The sequence below is a fragment of the Panthera leo genome, chromosome B1 (assembly GCF_018350215.1).
Source record: "Panthera leo isolate Ple1 chromosome B1, P.leo_Ple1_pat1.1, whole genome shotgun sequence".
Taxonomy (NCBI): Eukaryota; Metazoa; Chordata; class Mammalia; order Carnivora; family Felidae; genus Panthera; species Panthera leo.
The window spans coordinates 202613792-202632297 of record NC_056682.1 but is presented as its reverse complement, the minus strand read 5'-3'; the positions used below and the strand labels follow the sequence as shown (position 1 = coordinate 202632297).

Sequence of the window (18506 nt, the reverse complement as noted above, 5' to 3'; positions counted from 1 at the left end):
CCAGCTTCTGGAAATGCGAGTGGTTTTGTGTACTGACTTCACGTCCCGAGACCTGGCCCGACTCACGCGGGGGCCCCGGGAGGCTTCTCTGTGCACACACACACGTCACCTCCAGGTGGAGACTTTCCACTTCTTCCTTCCCCACTTGCATTCCTCCTTTCCTCTCTTCTGCTTCAGGACACTGACCAGGCCCTCCACACAAGGCTGGCCTCCTGTGTGTGTGTTTCTCGTGGGGTCCACGGGTGCCACTTCCGTAACGGCTCCTGTCCACTTGCTGTCCAGGGCGGTGGAGGAGGTGGACTTCGCCACTCGATGGCATTTAAGGCACGGAAACTGCAGAGGTGTTATTAATCGCAGTGTTTCGCTTCCCTTTTTTAAAAATTTGTTGTTTTAAGTCATCTGTATCCCTAACGTGGGGCTCAGACTCACAACGCCGAGACCCAAGAGTCACATGCTCCACAACAGAGCCAACCGGGGGCCCCAGAGAAGACAAGAGCAGATTTAGTCAGTAGACTTAAATGCTTGAAAAATCCGAGCAACCTCGAGAGCCGGTCACTGTCGGAGGCTGCAGGCGTCCCTTTTGCTTTGGGGAGCTGAGTAGGTGGAGCACCGCCATGGCCACAGGGCCCCTTCGACCAGCTGGGTGTGCAGGAAGAGTCGCGCTCCTCCGGTCTGCCGTGCTGGATCCTTGCCGGTCTCTTTCCGTTAGCGTTAGGCGCTTGTGTGTGTGTGGGCGGGGGCAGTGTATGCGTGGTTATGTGTGTTGTGTTTGTGGTGTGCGTACGGTCTGTGTACGGCGAGTGTGTGGTATTTGTGTGGCGTGTGTTTGCCTCTTTTTGTGTTGGTGGGAGTTAACCCGCTAAGTGTCTCCATCAACTCTGGGATGTCCTGTTCAGACCGCCCGCTCCTTTTCTGTTGCGTGTGCCTTTGTTTACTCTGATGTTACGTCAGAAACCTCTGCATCTGGGAATTGTTTTCTGGGGCTGGCAGGAGGGCTGAGAAGAGGAGACGTTTCTGTTTGTCGGTTTTAAATTGACCTACGACTTACAATACAGGACAACCCACTCTTGTACCAAGTGTCAGGTGAATGCCACCACAGTCACGATACAGATCAGCGCTGTCACCTCAGAAGATTCCCTGCGTCCTTCGTGGTCACCCCCATACCCTGCCACTGGCCCATGCCCTGTGCTTGTGTGTAGCCCGTTGCACGGTGCCATTTGGATGGAGTCACACGGTCCGCGCTTCTTCGGTCTGGCTTTGTCACTTAGCGCACTGTATTTAAAGGTCTTTTATGGCGCTGGCGTGCATGTACCGTGATTTGTTCTTGGGATTAGCGGGCACTATTCCCTTGTCTGGGTGACAACAGCTGGCTCGTCCATTCACCAGGTGAGAAAAGGCAAATTGCAGTTTGAACAGGTTTCTAACCTGTAGAATATTTTAGACCGGTTCCCTTGTAAATCCTGAAGTGTGAAAGGAAAAGTTGACACATTCCAGAATGTTCTCGTCCTCGTGTGACCTCTGTCTCCACTAAGCTCTTTGCCGCCGAGGGAAGGAGATTGTCCTCACACTTAGGCCGGGGCAAGTTTGTGGGAGTGGCAACAAGTGTGTGAAGGGTTGTGGCGGAATCGAGGGTTCCGAGTGTGTGATTCCCCTGGGCTGAGAAAGAAAAAGACCGGCTTCCCTAGAGGGGGTGAATTTTGCAGACCTGCTCTCTGCCGGGGCCTCGGTGAGTGCGCGCTTCCCTGGTGACTCGTGAAACACGGCAGGCAGCTCGTGTGCGTGCCGGCGCTGGGGTCCCCACGGCGGCTGCCTTGTCCGGCGCGGTGGCCGAGAGCCTCGGCGCCTGAGTGCCCATCCGCCTGCAGCCTCGGGCCGGCCTTGGCCTTTAGGTCAAGCATTTGGCGGTTTGCCTGTGAGACCCTCTTCTTTCTTTCGTTTTCCACGCATGCGCTGCCGTAGCTCAGAGGCCAGCGGCTAAGAGCGCACGTCACACACGCGGTGGGGGTGGCCGTCCCAGAGGCGTCAGCACGCCTGTTGCTCCTTCCAGGAGACGTAGTCTGTCCAGTACGAAGTCACTCAGCCCCCAGATGTCCGGAGAGGAGGGGGACTCCGACGCGGCCAGTAAACCCGGAATGTGCAACAGAGAAATAGTGCGGCGGGGAGCTCTCATTCTCTTCTGCGATTATGTCGTAAGTCGGGAAACGAGGGGTGTGGTGGGGCAGGGGCAGCTTCCACGGAGCCACCTCCTGCCACCCAGCCACCAGCTCGGAGACCACAGGACCGTGGACCGCAGCGAGCGTTGGGTCCTGCTCCGGCTGGTCGCGGAAGGAAGGTTTGTCTGCAGGTCCCGTGCCTCTGGCACCTGGTCGGCCTGCCTGTGTGATAGGAACGAGCCGAGAGTGTGACTTTTGAGTGCGGCTCTCCTACGAGGTTCGTCATCTGTGGGAAGGGCCTTAGGGACCCGTTGCTTCATTTTAAAGTCGCTTCCTGGGGCGCCTGGGGGGCTCAGTCAGTTGGGCCTCCGAGTTCGGCTTAGGTCACGATCTCACGGTTCGTGGGTTCGAGCCCCTTGTCGGGCCCTGTGCTGACAGCTCGGAGCCTGGAGCTGCTTCGGATTCTGTGTCCCCCTCTCTCTCTGCCCCTCCCCGGCTCACACTCTGTCTCTCTCTCTTTCAAAAATAAATAAATGTTAAAAAAAATTTTTAAGTTAAAAATTTCCTGGTTAAATGCCATCCGTTTTATTTTATTTTATTTTATCTTTTATTTTACTTTATTTTTATATTACGTTATGATATTATTTTGTTTTTGAGTTTATTGATTTTGAGAGACACAGAGACAGCATGAGTCGGGGAGGGGCAGAGAGAGAGGGAGAGAGAAATCCCAAGCAGGCTCCACGCTGTCAGCGCAAAGCCCAGTGCGAGGCTCAAACTCACCAATCGTGAGATGATGACCTGAGCCGAAACCAAGAGTCGGATGCTTAGCCGACTGAGCCACCCGGGTGCCCCATATGCCGTCCTTTTCAAAAAGATAACATTTGCGGAGTTGTTGGCCATCAAATGAGCGTCACATGTTTCATAGAGAAAATTGATAAAAACCAGGGGTGCCTGGGTGTCTCAGTTGAGTGTCTGACTCTTGATTTTGGCTCAGGTCACGTTCTCACGATTCATGGGATTGAGCACCTTGTCAGGATCTGTGCTGACAGCATGGAGCCTACTTGGGATTCTCTCTCTCCCTCTTTCTCTGCTCCTCTCCCCCTCGTGCACACTTTCTCTCAAAATAAACATGAAGAAAAAAGAAGAAAATTAACAAAAACCAATAAACAGAAGAAGATACCATCTCCTTGTAATTGCATTACTCAAAAAACCTGTTGTGGCATTTTGGCTGGAATTTGGTGCTTTTTCTCTCCCAATACAGAGCATGTGCACGTCTTTGGCACTAACATGGCACCATGCACGTGCTGTTTTCACACAGCAGAGGGCATGACATTCTCAGTCGGAAAGGAAGGGGACTCTTTCAAGGAACTAGTTGTCATCAGAGAGATTTTTCATTGCTACTCACTTTCTTTACTTACATTCGTTACGTTGACATAGTTTTTCTATCTTATTCTACTTTTGAGAAATAATTATATAATGCTTTCACAGAAATGTAAGAAAAATACAAATTTTATAAACTAATGCTATCAAGTTATCCCCCATAGAAAATATTAATCAGTAACCATGTCAAAAAATTGTTCTTATTTTACAGTTTCTGCCTAGGAGGATTATGAATTAAGATGAAAAAGCAACATACATATTTAAAGATGGGGAAGAAAAAGGAGGGGGGGGCGCCGAAGTGGCTCAGCCAGTTAAGTGTCTGGCTTCGGCTCAGGTCTGATGTCACCGTTCGTGAGTTCGAGCCCCACATCAGGCACTGTGCTGACAACTCAGAGCCTGGAGCCTGCTTTGGATTCTGTGTCTGCCTCTCTCTCTGACCCTCTCCTGCTCACACTGTCTCTCTCTCTCTCTCTCTCTCTCTCTCAAAAATAAATACACCTTAAAAAAATAATAATAAAAAAGTAAAGATGGATATTTATTTCCTTACAAATCTTAAGTTCCACCCCTTAATGTCCATGTGGAATTTGTTCATATTTTGGATTCAGGCGTTCTGTCAAAACTGTGACAGTTGTGGGAGCCCTTTTTCTCCAGTGACCTGTCACAGGATTGGAGAAGGAGAACCGGAGAACACTCTCACTCTCGTTGGGCCAGATGGAAGCCCGGACAGAGCAGGGCCTGCCGTGCATGGGAGTGTCTGTCACCTGGTCTCCTGCATCACGGCTCGGTCCAGTCACCTGAGGGCAGGGCGATGTCGGCCCTGCTGTGCCCGCTGCCCTGGGGTCACTGGTCCGTGGCAGGCGCCCGTTGACCCCTGTAGCCCTGGGCCTTGCTCCTCTCTCCCCCTCCCCTTGGCCGGTGTCCCTCGGAGCTGTGCTGGAGTGTCACATTTCCCTGGCGGGGTCTGACATCCAACAGCTTTGGCCACATCGTAGGGTTGAAGGCAACGGAGTCTGTGAAGTGAGCTCCGCCCCTGATGATCATTGGTGGTCAGACACTGGACATTTTCGGTGAAGATCATAATTTGGAATTTATTTTCCCCTTCCTACGTCTCGTGGCCTTTTCTGTGGCATCAGTATCCGTTCTGTGCTTGTCTACTTGGAAACGAGTCTTTCACTGTCTTTTTTCCTCAGTGTCAGAACCTACATGATTCAGAGCACTTAACGTGGCTCATCGTGAATCATATTCAGGACCTGATCAATCTGTCCCATGAGCCTCCCGTGCAGGATTTCATTAGTGCTGTTCACCGGAACTCCGCCGCCAGCGGCCTCTTCATCCAGGCAATTCAGTCTCGTTGTGAGAACCTTTCAGCCGTAAGTCTCTCTAGTGACGACTGTTGCCAGTCGGTTTTTTTCTCTGCCTTAAACACGTACCGTCGGAACTTTGAAACTGCTGATTTCCAGTTGGCAAAATCCTGTGCCCTTGCTGCTTTCCTTCTCCCCACCTCCAGCCCACCACCCTGAAGAAGACGCTTCAGTGCTTGGAAGGGATCCACCTCAGCCAGTCGGGCGCCGTGTTAACACTGTATGTGGACAAGCTTTTGTGCACCCCGTTCCGAGTGCTGGCTCGCATGGTCGACACCCTTGCCTGTCGCCGCGTGGAGATGCTTTTGGCCGCAAATTTGCAGGTACTAGAAAGACACTGAGACCGATTTTTACTGAGAAGTTAGCAGAGCAGGCAGAGCAGTTGGCTGGTTTTTTCCTCCACAGGCGTAGTCTTCACATGGCCGCTGAGGGAAACGTGTACAAGATGTGTAAATTCCTTGTGTGCCTGACACGAGTGCTGCCTGTACTTTCTACTCGTAAACTGTACACGTTACTCTTTGCTTTTTAAATCAGCGCAAGGTTATTTGGATTCATTACGTGCTCACGTGTTATTGTCCACTGCAGAGCAGCATGGCCCAGTTGCCGGTGGAGGAACTAACCAGAATCCAGGAATACCTTCAGAGCAGCGGGCTGGCTCAGAGGTAATGCGACAACCAGGCGTTCCTTGCTTTTGGATATAAAGGCTTCGATCTGTAAGGGGATAAGCTCAGGACGAGAGGTCGATGTGCCTTGTAGGTGAGTTTACTGCAGAAGGGCCTTGAGAGAAGGCCTTCCTAAGTGACACGGAATGGGACTCACTTTATAAAAAGGGAGATGAACAGACAGCACTGTGTCTGCCGTCGGAGCAGATACGCCTGCGTCCCCTTGGCTGCCTGAGAGGTTGTACGTGTTCACCAGGCTGTGACGGAGGACAGGGTTACCCGCCTTATCTTCGCAAAACCGCAGCGTGTAACCCAACTGCTGCGCAAGAGCGGGCCTGTCTGAAAGACGTTACCCAGTTTTCGGCGCGCAACAATGATATTTGCGTCTTGTTAAAATGTTACCTCTGTGTGGTATTTATCACCTGATTTTGTTGCATAGTCTTTTAGAAGCCTTATCAGAAATCCTGACATCTGTTAAAGATTTCTTCAACTAAATAAATAAAATGTTTTACCTTTAGATTTTACCTTTTGCCCTCCACAGGGGGGAAGGCGTGTGCCTGTGAGCGCATGCGTGTGTGTGTGTGTGTGTGTGTGTGTGTGTGTGCGCAAGAGGGACAGAGACAGAGAGAGAGACAGGGAGAGAGCCAGAGAGGGAGAGCGGGAGGGAGAATGGGGTAGAATGCCTGTGCTGTGGGTCGTTGCCGGTGTCTTCCCTGGGGAAGGGGCCTAACCGGGTAGACAGCACACGGTTTGGACGGACGTGCAGTTTGCTGGGCCGGTCATACTGTCATTTGCATCATGAAGTCGTTGCTCTCTTAGCAGATAGCGGAAGGTCAAACTATTATTTTTTGGTTCTAGATTTAGATTTCAGACCAGATGAGGAAGATTATATACATATCTTGTTCAAGGTGAGGTGCTTCTTCTATGAAGTGAACATAAATTGGTATAAATTTTATCGTGTTGGGAGAATCAATGGGAGATTTTGTGCACTTGAGTCTTAGAATAGATGATCTATTTTGCATTTGTAAAGAATGCTTTTATTAGCTGCTAAACCATGTGTTGCCTGTTACGATGTTCGAGTATAGATGAAATGTCTGCAAAACGTTGGTGGGGCATGAACCGTGCTGTTAAAAATAAGCCAGAGCCTGAAGCTGCATCACCACCTGTCTGAGCATTGTTGAGGCAGCTCTGAAGAAAACGGGTCACATGTGTCGCATCCTGCTTTAGGAAGCCGCCGTTACTTCTTACCCGTGAAGCTGTGCTCTAACCCCACGTGTGGTCCTATTCCAGACACCAGAGGCTGTACTCCCTGCTGGACAGGCTTCGTCTTGCTACCGCACCGGGCTCCCGTGGCCCTTCTCCTCCAGTCACGTCCCACCCGCTGGACGGGGATGGGCCCCTGGCACTGGAGACAGTCATTCCAGACAAAGTAAGTGTCTGGCCCGTGTGTGTGTGTGTGTGTGTGTGTGTGACACACAGGGCCCGGGCACTCCGTGCTCCCGTGAGCCTTTGGCAAATCCAGAGGGTGCAGCGGGGCGGCTCAGGCAGCGGGGCGTCCTGAAACGTGGCGTGGCTCCCGAGGGCCCTCTGCCCGTCCTGCTTCTTGCTGGCAGTGGGCGGGGTCCCATCACTGACAGGATGCCTGAGGTCCAGCCCAGGTCATCAGCAGGAAGTGTGGGGTGAGAGAGGAAACGCTGATTTGGGACACTTCTGGAGTCAAGCAGAGGGGCATCGGCACAGTTAGCAAGTGGGAGGCAGGGGAGGAGTGGCCGTGGCCCGCGTAGCCCGAAGTGCCTGCCCCCCTGGCCTGTCTCCTTCTCCTTAAACCTGCCGACCTGCGTGCTGAGCTCACCGTCCCAAGGACCCTGGTCCTTGCCATCACCCTTAGTACTCAAACTGCAGAGCCGGGGACCATTTGGGGCCTCGGCAGATCCTTGGTACTCTGTTTTCTGGAGGGAGGTCAGCGTAGATGTGAACTTGGATTTTGAAAACTCGTAGCCCAGGCACAGAGTGGCAAAGTTCAGGCCTCTACACTCAGATTCGATTTGTTCGGAGCCTCTGCTGCACTGGCCTTGGAGAGGAAGGAGCGAGGCAGACACCCCAGTAGAAGGTGATCAGAGCATCCCCAGGCGAGGGGTGGACAGTGGGTGAGGGCACAGGGAGGAGGGCCTGCTGGCCCCACACTTGAGCTGTTAGGAGGGCACTGGAATGTTCACCGGGTAAGGGAGGAGAGGCTGTCCAGTAGGTAACGGCAAGTCCAAAGACAGCCTTGTAGCAGTTCCCGTGGAAGAGGCCTGTGGTTTGGTGAGCAGCCGCACGGCCACCTAGAATCCGGTTTTACTGAAGCTGCATTCACGGTCCATCTGGGGCCCCCTGTCCTTTGGTCTGGGGCCACAGGATGTGAGGGGCAGTGATCACAGAAACAGCGCATGTTCAATAGAGTTGAAGCCCCTGCCCAACTGCATGGCGTTATCCTTTTTCTTCTTCCCAGGACTGGTACCTACGTCTAGTCAAATCCCAGTGCTGGACTAGGTCAGATTCTGCGCTGCTGGAAGGGGCAGAACTGGTGAATCGGATTCCTCCCAGTGACATGAGCACGTTCATGATGAACTCGGTACGGTGGAGAGCAGCAGGACGCCAGCAGGATGCTGGACTGGCTTCATTGTCACGCGACTGACTTAGGACGTGTGCCACTCACTCTTCTGCCTTAATGGCAGAGACTCTGATCCAGACAGGATGGAGCATGGGAGTCTCTGGTCTAGGTGGGACGGGACATGGAGAGACTAACCCATTCCGGGGAGAAATTAGGGAGACATTAATCCAGACGGGGCAGGACGAGGCGAGACTCTAACCCAGATGGGGCATGACGAGGGGAGGCTCTAACCCGGGCGTGGGGGGCGCAGGACAAGGAGAGACTCTGACCCAGACGGGCAGGACACTGTTTCAGCCACATTAGAATCCAAAAGGAAGTAAATTGTGTTTAATTCAACTTTTCATGCACTTGAAGGAAATAGGTTCTCTTAGATTATTGTCTGTTCCCATTGCATATTCTCATAGTCATGAGGAAAGGTATTGAAATGGTATAGTACATGATTTAACTGACTCTCATGGCATTCCGGAAATTGATCTTCGGTAAGGCCCCTCCCCTTATGTTATGTAGTGAGGTCCTCTTGCCCCCACTACTTATAGTGAGGGCCTTGTACCTCTCCTACATACAGTGAGGTCCCTCCGTTACTTGTAGTCAGGCATTCCCCAGCCCCTCACTAGATGTCACGAGGTCCCCGTCCCCACCCTTGATGTCGTGTAGGCATGCAGGCAGAGCCGACCCAGGAGGCCCTTGCAAAGCATCCGAGTCCCCGTCCCAGCTCTTGGGCAGGTCCTGTGAGGAGTGGAGCCCTCCCCTTCTGTACCATCCACAGCCTTTGCTTCCTTCCCAGACTTCCTGGGACAAGCAGCTGACTAAACCTAGGTGTTTCGGTGCTGCCTCAACATGTACCAGATGGGAATGCAGAGCAGCAGGGGCCTGGGGGGCCGGGAGGGCGGCTGCGTGCAGGGTGGGGGGCCGGCAGGGCAGCTGCGTGGAGGGTGGGGGGCAGCAAAGGATGGGCTGGGTGAGGAGGAAGAGACTCAGGGTAGAGGCCACACAGCAGTCTTTGACTAAGTGCTGATTTTTCATTAGTCTGACAGTAGGTGCTACGTTGAAAAAACAGAATTGGCTCCAGTCAATTGGCTGAAATCATTTTAAGCTCCATTCAGTGAAAGCTGATTTGCTGAATAAATTTGATGATCTATTTATTGAATTTTCCAATTCAGTAATTGGACTTTTAATAGCTTTAAAGGCTCTAGCTATAGCAGAAATTTCAATTTTGGTCACTGATGATGACCTAGCTTTTCTGAATGTTACCTAAAATAAGATGAATATTCTGCCTGAAAATTGGCCCCTAAGATCCTTAAATGGTTTTTAAAAATTGGCAAAACAGTACAAATTGATACTTGGTCATAAGAAATGCTATTTTTCAACCACCATCATGGCTGTTTTGACTTATTTCACCTGCTTTTGAACATACCTTTTTCAAACTTGGTGAATGTGTGGTGTTTCACTGGATTTCTTGGGTGCCTTGTCAGCTTCGTTTTGTATTTTTATCAATTAAAAATTATATGTGTTAAATTTTTTATTTCAAACAAATCTGAAGGTATAAATGATGTAAAATTTTTCTTTGATAATAAAGTACCCCAAAGAGATCAGAAATAAACTTCACCGAGCATATGGTACTTATTACGAAAGTAGACTACTCTTTAAGATATTTTTTATGGGGCGCTCGAGGGTGTTCTCTCAGAAATGTTCGCATCGTCCTTTCTTCTGTGTGTTTTTCTTGCCTGCTTGAAAGTGTGTAGTTGTTGTTACTGAACCTTTAACGTCCTGATTCAGGAATTCAACTTAAGCCTGTTGGCGCCGTGCCTGGGCCTTGGCGTGCGCGAAGTCTCCGGAGGCCAGAGGAGTCCACTTTTCGAAGCAGCTCGCCTGGCGACTCTGGACCGTGTGACCGGCCTGGTGCAGCAGCTCCCTGCCGCCCACCACGTTTTCCAGCCGTTCCTGCCCACAGAGCCCACCGCCTACTGGAACAAGTTGAATGATCTGTTTGGTAGTTAAAATAGAAACTTCTTTTATTTCTTAAACGTGCTGCAGAGCCAGTACTGTGCTTTGCACTGAGTCACGATACGGTAAATACCGTTGATCTAATAAACTGAGAGCACGCACAGAGGTGACTTGAGAAACAGTGCTGGGACCCCTAGCTCTGGGTGTCTCGGCATGTTTGCCGATCCTTGGCCCAGCCCTGGAGGGGCGCTGAGACAGGCTCTGAGGAAGGTGCTTCCCGAGTCACGCGTGGAGTTAGGTGTGGGTGCGGATGTGCTTCTGAGCTGCGGGTGCCTGCAGATTCTCGGAGAACGGCCTCACTGCCGTTCACGAGCCTCTGCTGGAGTTGCGCTCACCCCCAATCTTGTGTTTTAGGGGATGCTGTGTTGTATCGCTCCTTGACCACTCTGGCCCGGGCTCTGGCCCAGTACCTGCTGGTATTCTCCAAACTTCCCGGCCACTTGCACCTTCCTCCTGAGAAGGAGAGGGACACGGTGAAGTTTGTGGTCATGACCCTCGAGGTAAGAGGCAGCCGGGGAAGTCATTGTTTCCGTGCTGAGGGACTGTCACTAGAGAAGTCGGGAAGGCAGTTTTGTCTATAACCTGGGAGCTGTGCCGTCAGGCAGGCTCCCCTTCTCACAGAGACACTAACTACAGGTGGTGAAGCATCACACCTGTCACCTGCTTAGAGCACGTTCACATCTCCCGATCGTGCTGCTTCCTCACAGGTGCCTTGGGAGATTGGCAACACGGTGCTTCCTGTCCCTACCTTAGAGCCGGCCCTGGAGAGCTGGGCCTGGGACCTGGACTTCCGCCCACAGCTGTCTCCCCCTGCGTGTCTGGGGCGAGGGCGCAGGTCATAGAGGAGGGTCTGGTGGGGAGAAGCAAGGGTCACTGGAGAGATGGGCAGAAACCTGTCAGGGATCTCCCAAACAGTGTTGGAAGTGACGTGCTTGTGTGTAGACCTCTTTGCTTGATTCTTTTTTTTTTTTTTTTTCTTTTTCTTTGCTTGATTCTAAGATGCCTCTCATTTCACGACAGATAGCCACTAAATTTATTTTTCTAGGGAAAAGGAAGCACCACTGATGTAGTGTGGACCCTAATTTAGATAATCAAAGAAAAATAGTCTGGGAAAATTATTATGCTTTAAATTGAGAAATAAACCTGGACATTTCAGCCACGGGGAATTAAACACTCTGTGTTGGCACTTACAGTCACCCCTAAAATGTGTACATGATGAGGGTGTGTTACCTTTCCATACAATTTCTGGAAAACAGTCTAGCCTACATCCGTGCAGCCGGAGACCTGAGCTGTGTGTCTCAGCCGAAGCAGGACACGGCTGACCCAGCGTCATCTCCGCCTGCCGCTCACAGCAGGGAGAGAGAGAGGTGTCAGGAAGGCACCGTGCGGTCGTTCGTGAAGGGGTGAGCAAGCACCCGCTTAGAGGCAGGCTGAGTCACATGGCTGCTGATCCCTGTCCTCTGGTCTCAGGGTGGCGAGCAGGCCGACAGGCAGTACGTCTCAGCGCAGAGTGATCGCTGGCCACCGCAGTCCTGTGCCTGCTGCATACGGGGCGAGATGCTTCCACGCGTCCACTCATTCAGGCCTTACTGCAGTTCTGGGACATGGGCTCTGTTATTCCCATTTTGCAGGCGAGGAGGGCAAGGCTTAGAGAAGTTGGGTGGCTCGCCCGGGTTTACCCATTAGGAGGTAGCCAGTCGACATTTGAACCCAAGCCTGGCCGTGTCCAAGACCCACGCTCTCAGATTCAGCCTCTGACTACGACACGGGCAAGGCCTGCCTGTGCCCTGGGAGCCCCGAGTAAGAAGACCTTGGCCTGGAGGCCATGTAGCCAGCAAAAGATTTCTTTCTTTCTTTTTTGAGTTTTTTGGGTTTTTTTGTTTTTAACATTGATTCATTTTTGAGAGACAGAGAGAGACACAGCACAAGTGGGGGAGGGGGACACTGAGAAAGGGAGACTCGGAATCCCAAGCAGGCTCCAGGCTCTGAGCTGTCAGCACAGAGCCTGATGTGTCAGCACAGAGCTTGAACCCACGAACCGTGAGATCATGACCTGAACTGGAGTCGGACACTTAACCGACTGAGCCACCCAGGCGCCCTGGCCAGGGAAGGATTTCTAGAGAAGCCTACAGAGATGACGGAAAGAGGAGCAGCGAGATCAGGGTGGCCATTTCGGCAGAGGAGAGCCCCAGGCACTTTTGGAGCAGGTGGTCAGGCACGAATGTAAGGGACTGGGCGACGGGGGCCCATTCCTCTGGAAGGGTGTCACGACCTGCTAGCCTCTGGCGCTTTGGACAGTTCTCTGAGAGCTGGGGGTCGTTTGCTCCCTGACAGCCCGGAGACAGGAAGGAAGCAGGTCTGAGCCGTCCGTAACACTGACCCTCCCCTCTAGGCCCTGTCGTGGCATTTGATCCATGAGCAGATCCCGCTGAGTCTGGACCTTCAGGCGGGCCTGGACTGCTGTTGCCTGGCCCTGCAGCTGCCCAGCGTCTGGAGCGCACTCTCCTCCCCAGAGATGGTGACCCACGCCTGTTCTCTCATCCACTGTGTCCGCTTCATCCTGGAAGCCAGTGAGTCTGTGGCCACAAGGGCTTTCTCTCCTTTCTCACTTGCACCAGTCATCAGCTCTGCAGATCGAGTCGCAGACATTTATTTGGTACCACCTGTTTACCAGGTGCTAAGCAAGGAATTGGGGGTGAATTGGTGAATAAAATATGAGCCTTGTGTTAATCTCCAGTGTCTTGGATTCTGCACTAGAATTAAACTGGAATTTGCTTTTGTAGTCATTTTGTTTAGATTTTAGAGTTCCAAGTTTCATAAAAAAAAATATTTCCAATTTTATGTCCCTTTGATCTCTGGTCCCAGCTGACTGTTTCATGCTTTTAGTCCCAGATGACCATAAGATTTAATAAGATTACATTAGAAAGATTGTTTTCTGTTATAGTCAAAATGCTTGTTTCTATAATGCATTGTAATACTAATATATTATAAAATAAAAGTGACTTATTCTTTTCAAGGAACAGTGTCCTTAACAAGGGTCATTACCCAGAGTTTCTTAAAAAATTGGACATTATAGTTTACATGTTAGAGGGTGTTTTGAAGTTTCATTGTTTAAATTGTTTTCATCTGTGCATTTGTAGTCAACTTGAAAACAAAGATCTAGGGAGCAATTTTTCAAAGCCAGACTTCTTGGGGATTGCAGTGATGCTCTTAGCAGTAATGAATCACGAGCTGTCTGATAAAAACCTTCAGGGCGAGAGGTGGCAGACTTAGAAATCTCCACGTAGAAGTCGAGTCCTGAGCGTTGTAGGCTAGCCCAGAGGCTAATAATACCCAAGGCTGGTACTGTCTAAAATCTAGGCCTCGTTTGACTTAGTCTCTCACCTTGAGATGTTGTAAAACTATGCAAATGTGACATCTTGAATAAAAAGAGTAAAGTTTGTTCTCTTGTGATTTTAGTTGTGGTGCAGCCTGGGGACCAGCTTCTTAGTCCAGACCGAAGGATGAACACCCCAAAGGCTGCCAGAGAGGACGAAGTAGATTCAAACACACAAAGTAAGTCTTAAGACCCACTTTTTTTCTTACCCTGTTTCTTTGGGGTCTTGAAATTCATGAATAAAAGAGACTTTTGAAATGGTAAGTGTGGACTCTTAAAACGTTACTTAGTTTAGCTGCACTCTGTTGCTTCTCTCTAGTTGCTTATCTCTGGAGCGTAGTTTGAGGCTTCACCTCGCGTGTGCTCTTTCCCCTGCTGGCATGCTGGCTCTGTCCATCTGGCCTCCTTGGTCCCCCAGACTCAGCTGGGGCGTCACCCCCCAGGGAAGCCCTCCGGGGTCCCCACAGCCACTCCTCCCCACCTAGCGCTTCCGTCCTCTGCAGGGCCTCCTGCTCTGGTCTCTCACCTAGACTCTGAGCTCCCTCAGGGCAGGGGCTCTGTTCCCTCTCTGTGTTCTCGCCTTTGTAAACGCTCGACAGATGTTCCCTGAGTAATGAATGGGTAAGTGGAATTGCTGAGAAGCTCGAAGTTAGTGGAAATACCCACGTGAATGATAGGTGACCGGAGTGTCTATTTCAGCCGTGTGTTGTGGTGGATTTTTAAATGAAATTTACTGCTCTTCCTACAAAAAACATGTCCACATCCCATTTATTTACAGCTTTTCTAGATTTAAACGGGACCGTTCTCATCTCTTAATTCGTCTCTCACTCTTTAAAATGTGGTGAGACAGATTGGGAGGAAAGCTCTGGGCTGAGCGACTGCTTGTCGCTGGGGGGACCTCCACGCTCCTGGGGCTGGGCCGGCTCTTCACCCAGAGGCTGTGACTGGAATGCGGGCCTGCAGCCCCTGCACAGAGATGGGAAGCAGACGCCCCGGCTGCTGGTTCTTGTCTGCCCCTTTCGTGGAACACTCTCCCTTGGAGTACGAGAGTCTTAGCCATATTCTGGCGGCTTAAGAAACCTGTTTTTTTCAGAGGGGCACCTGGGTGGCCCAAGTGAGTTAAGCGCCCGACTTCGGCTCGGGTCATGATCCTGCGGTTCGTGGGTTCGAGCCCCACGTCGGGCTCTGTGCTGACAGCTGGGAGCCTGGAGCCTACTTCGGATTCTGGGTCTCCCTCTCTCTCTCTGCCCCTCCCCACTGCTCACGCTCTGTCTCTCTCTCTTGCTCTCGCTCAAAGAAAAATAAACATTAAAGAAAAAACCTTATGTACTTCAGAGCAAGTACATAAATGCTTTCTTATTGCCAGCTTTTGTGCAGTCCCAGGTAATGATGGCATTTTCCTGTCGTTAGCTTTGAGCATGCTGGTTTTCTAGTTACCTGTTCAAGGCTTTGTAATTGTCTAACCATCCAGAAACAACGGTGTTTCAGTACACAGCCAAGCTCTTCTCCAAGTGTTGACCTCAAAGCTCTACAGTTCTGTCAGCTGTCTGGGATTTCATGATTTCCTGTTGATAATGGGAGGGGTCTGCAGACACTCACTTCCCTGCTCAGCCGCTTCCTAGCTGAGAGGAAGTTATTGACCAGTTATTATCCAGTGCTTCCGCAGCGAGGGTACGGATGACACTACCCTCGGGGTTGGTGTGAGGATGAAATGAGTTAACCCATGTTAACAGCACCCAGAATAAGCGCCAGTCTTGTTATAAGCGCTCAGCAAATGGCACCACACTTTTCATCACCACGTGAATTTCCATTCCTCAAAATACTTCAGGCACTTCAGGGGGTCGAGTCAGAGCACACAGGCCCGTGGGCTGGAGCATGCTTAGTTTGTGGCGATTGTGCCCGTTCTCCATGGCCCTGTTTAGGCCGCTTACACTCGTCCTGGCCAGAGGAAGAATGACAGGATGATGCCTCTTAAGGGGCTGCTGGTCAGGGACGCCCAGCTGGCTCAGTCAGTAGAGCGTGCGACTCTTGATCTCGGGTTAGTGAGTTTGAGCCCCATGTTGGGCATAGAGTTTATTTACTTTTTTAAAAAAGTATTACTAAAGACAGCTTTGTCTCTCTTAGCTTGGCACTTGACTCCATAATCCATAAGCCCAGTAAGAATCCCTTCTGCTCCATATGAGGAAGTTGCTTAGCCTTTCCAGCCTCAAAACCATGGGTTATGTTCACGGACAGCCCCAAACATTCATCAACTCAGCAGATGATTTTTTGGCACATACTCTGTGCCAGACTCAAAGTGAACGAGAAACTGCCTGCCCTCGAGGTGCCGTGGTCCTTACCTCAGGCCGTGGGGTCTGCCTCAGCATTCTGCCTTGGGGGTTCTAGGGTGGGACTTGGCATCCCATCAGAATACCCCCCACCAGCCCGGGAGAAGCCCTGATGTTGTGCATCATGATTTACATCATGGTTCCTTGCACGCCAGCTGGGAGAGGAGTGCAAGCACCAGGGAGGGGCGGCTCCCCCGGATGTCAGCCGGCCGACACGGCCGCGTAAGTGCAGGGTGGGCAGGCGGGCTGGGACCGGGAGCAGGAGACAGGTTCAAGACGACAGTCCTGGCAGTCGTGTGCAGGCTTGCACGTTTAGATAGATTTGAAGAAGGTAACACCTGTAGACCTTCAGCGAGCGACTGGAGGCCTAGCAGGCTCTGCGTCTGTGGCTTGAGCAGCTGGCTGTAGGGTCGTGCCTTGTGCGGTGGGGGGGCGGGAGAGTCAGGAGTGGAGGTGTGGGTTTGGGATGTGTTTTGACAGAACAGCCCTCTGAACCACGGTGTTTGTTTAGACCCGGCCTATATTACCGCAGCCTGTGGGATGGTGGCAGAAATGGTGGAGGCTTTGCCGTCGGTGTTGGCCTTGGGCCATAAGAGGAATAGCAGCACCCCAGCGTTTCTCACGTCGGTGCTCAGGAACATCATCATCAGCCTGGCTCGCTTACCCCTCGTCAACAGCTACACGCGCGTCCCCCCCCTGGTGAGTCTGGTCACTCCTTGGCGGAAAACCGAAGTTAACGAGATGCGTGGGCAAGCCCCTGGCTGGGGGCCCCTGGGGGGCGAGAGCAGACGTGGACCCCTCAGGTGCTTCCTCTGTGGTACAGAGCCTTTCGTGGCGTGCGCTCAAGGCGCCTATCTGATTTCCTTGGGCGTGGTGTCCAGCGGTCGGTAGCAGAAATGCTGGGTTTTCCAAAATGGGGTGAGGCATGACTTCGAGCAGTAAGACTTCATCTCCCGCCAGTCGGTACTTCATGTTGGATGTGATTGGCAGGGAACTAGACTCCTTTGTTTAACGGTAGACCAGAAGTGCTACCCCTCGGGTACTTCCCTTTAAAAGCAGTCACCGTCTGGTGTTACTCAGCTGTTTCGGCACAGCCGCTTTTGGGTCTCCTCACGCCACGTTGTCCTCAGGATCAGTTTCGAGTCGGTTTTAACAGGGACTCTGTCCCGTGGAATAGGAAGGACTTAGTGTGAGCAGTCGAGGGTTGGTGGTGGCCACATGGCCTCTCCCTGGGGAAGCTGCCTTGGCCCTCACAGCCTGCCCAGATAAGGAGCTGGGTGACGGGGTGAACACGGCGGGTCAAGGTGAGCCGGGAGGACCGAGAGGAAAGGTGCTTTCTCGGCAGAGGAAAGGTCTCTGCCCAGAAGGAGCTTGTGCCAGTGGGGCACGGCCTAGTGCGTGTGTGTGCGAGAGAGGGATTCTGGGTACGCTGCACCGAGGGAGCACGCAGAGGGAAGGGGAGCCGGCCCCCCCCGGCGGCCTGTGGTCTGCGCGCAGGACGTTACCGTAGGTCTTGAGACAGCTGCACGTCTGGAGAGGAACGGGGGACACTGTGGGAGGCGCAGTCCCAGAGGTCACTGTGTCTGGAGTAGAAGCCACAGTGTGCCGGCACGGATCCCGTGCTGTAGGGGGGCTCTTCGGGCAGGGCCCCGAACCCGCAGGGAGTGGTGGTGAGGAGGGTGCAGCGAGCAACTTAGCGAGACGGGGGAGAGAGACCCGGCGTCTTCCCGAGGTGAACACGAGGCACCGGAGCCGTCAAGGGCTGGCTGTGTCTCTGAGGCCCCCACGGGTGGGCCTGAGGAATCCGGGGCTGAGCCCTCGGCCTGGGCGCCCCAAGTCCTCTTCGGCTTTGCCGAAGCGGTCGGCTCAGCTGGCGGGGGGCTCGGCCGCTCCCGCTGCCAGGACTGCCTCAGGTCAACCTCGGGCCCACCTTCCGTTCGCGGAGTTTAGAAGTGCGAATGGCATGGCTTCTTGCGGCTGCTCGCCGGTGAACGTTCTACGTGCAGCCTAATAACTTCTTTATCTCACACACCAGCTCTGGGGGGGAGGGGGCCCCTGCCCGCATGTGATGATGACCCGGGCACTGCCAACTCGGGCCCTCTGGAACCTGACTTCCCGAGCTGCCAGCCTGGGGAGTGGTGGGGTGGCAGCTGTTAGGGGGAAGGGGCTGGGTCAGGTTGGGGAGCAGGCAGGTTGGGGAAGGGGCGGTCAGAGCGGATAAGGGGCACACGACGGGGAAGGAGATCCTCAGACAAAGCACGGGAGCTGTTTTCCCAGGAAGGCGGTGCACTCGCTTTCGGGAATGTGTGCACACGCGGTCAGGGGGCCGCTGGCCTCTGGAGGGAGACCGTGCTTAGAGAGATTGTACTTCATGGTGTCCTCGCAGCATGGCTGTCCTGACTTGACTGGGGTCCCTTTCTTTTTCATCTTTCAGGTTTGGAAACTTGGATGGTCACCCAAACCGGGAGGGGATTTTGGTACAGCGTTTCCTGAGATCCCAGTGGAGTTCCTCCAGGAGAAGGAGGTCTTTAAAGAGTTCATCTATCGCATCAACACTCTAGGTAGTCCGGATTTCTCTTTCAGAAACGGT

The 18506-nt window shown here is 52.4% G+C and overlaps 1 protein-coding gene across 1 annotated transcript in view; it reads left to right on the top strand.

The window, feature by feature from the left end:
* The window catches only part of HTT (huntingtin), a 147512-nt gene that overhangs the window by 108749 nt on the left and 20257 nt on the right, over positions 1–18506 (top strand). The window contains exons 42-53 of the mRNA XM_042937033.1: positions 2048–2189; positions 4724–4903; positions 5041–5217; positions 5480–5556; positions 6847–6985; positions 8048–8170; positions 9986–10199; positions 10568–10713; positions 12606–12783; positions 13673–13768; positions 16428–16615; positions 18351–18477. Of these exons, the coding sequence (XP_042792967.1) occupies positions 2048–2189; positions 4724–4903; positions 5041–5217; positions 5480–5556; positions 6847–6985; positions 8048–8170; positions 9986–10199; positions 10568–10713; positions 12606–12783; positions 13673–13768; positions 16428–16615; positions 18351–18477 (1787 nt within the window). The remainder of the gene's footprint in view (positions 1–2047; positions 2190–4723; positions 4904–5040; positions 5218–5479; positions 5557–6846; positions 6986–8047; positions 8171–9985; positions 10200–10567; positions 10714–12605; positions 12784–13672; positions 13769–16427; positions 16616–18350; positions 18478–18506) is intronic.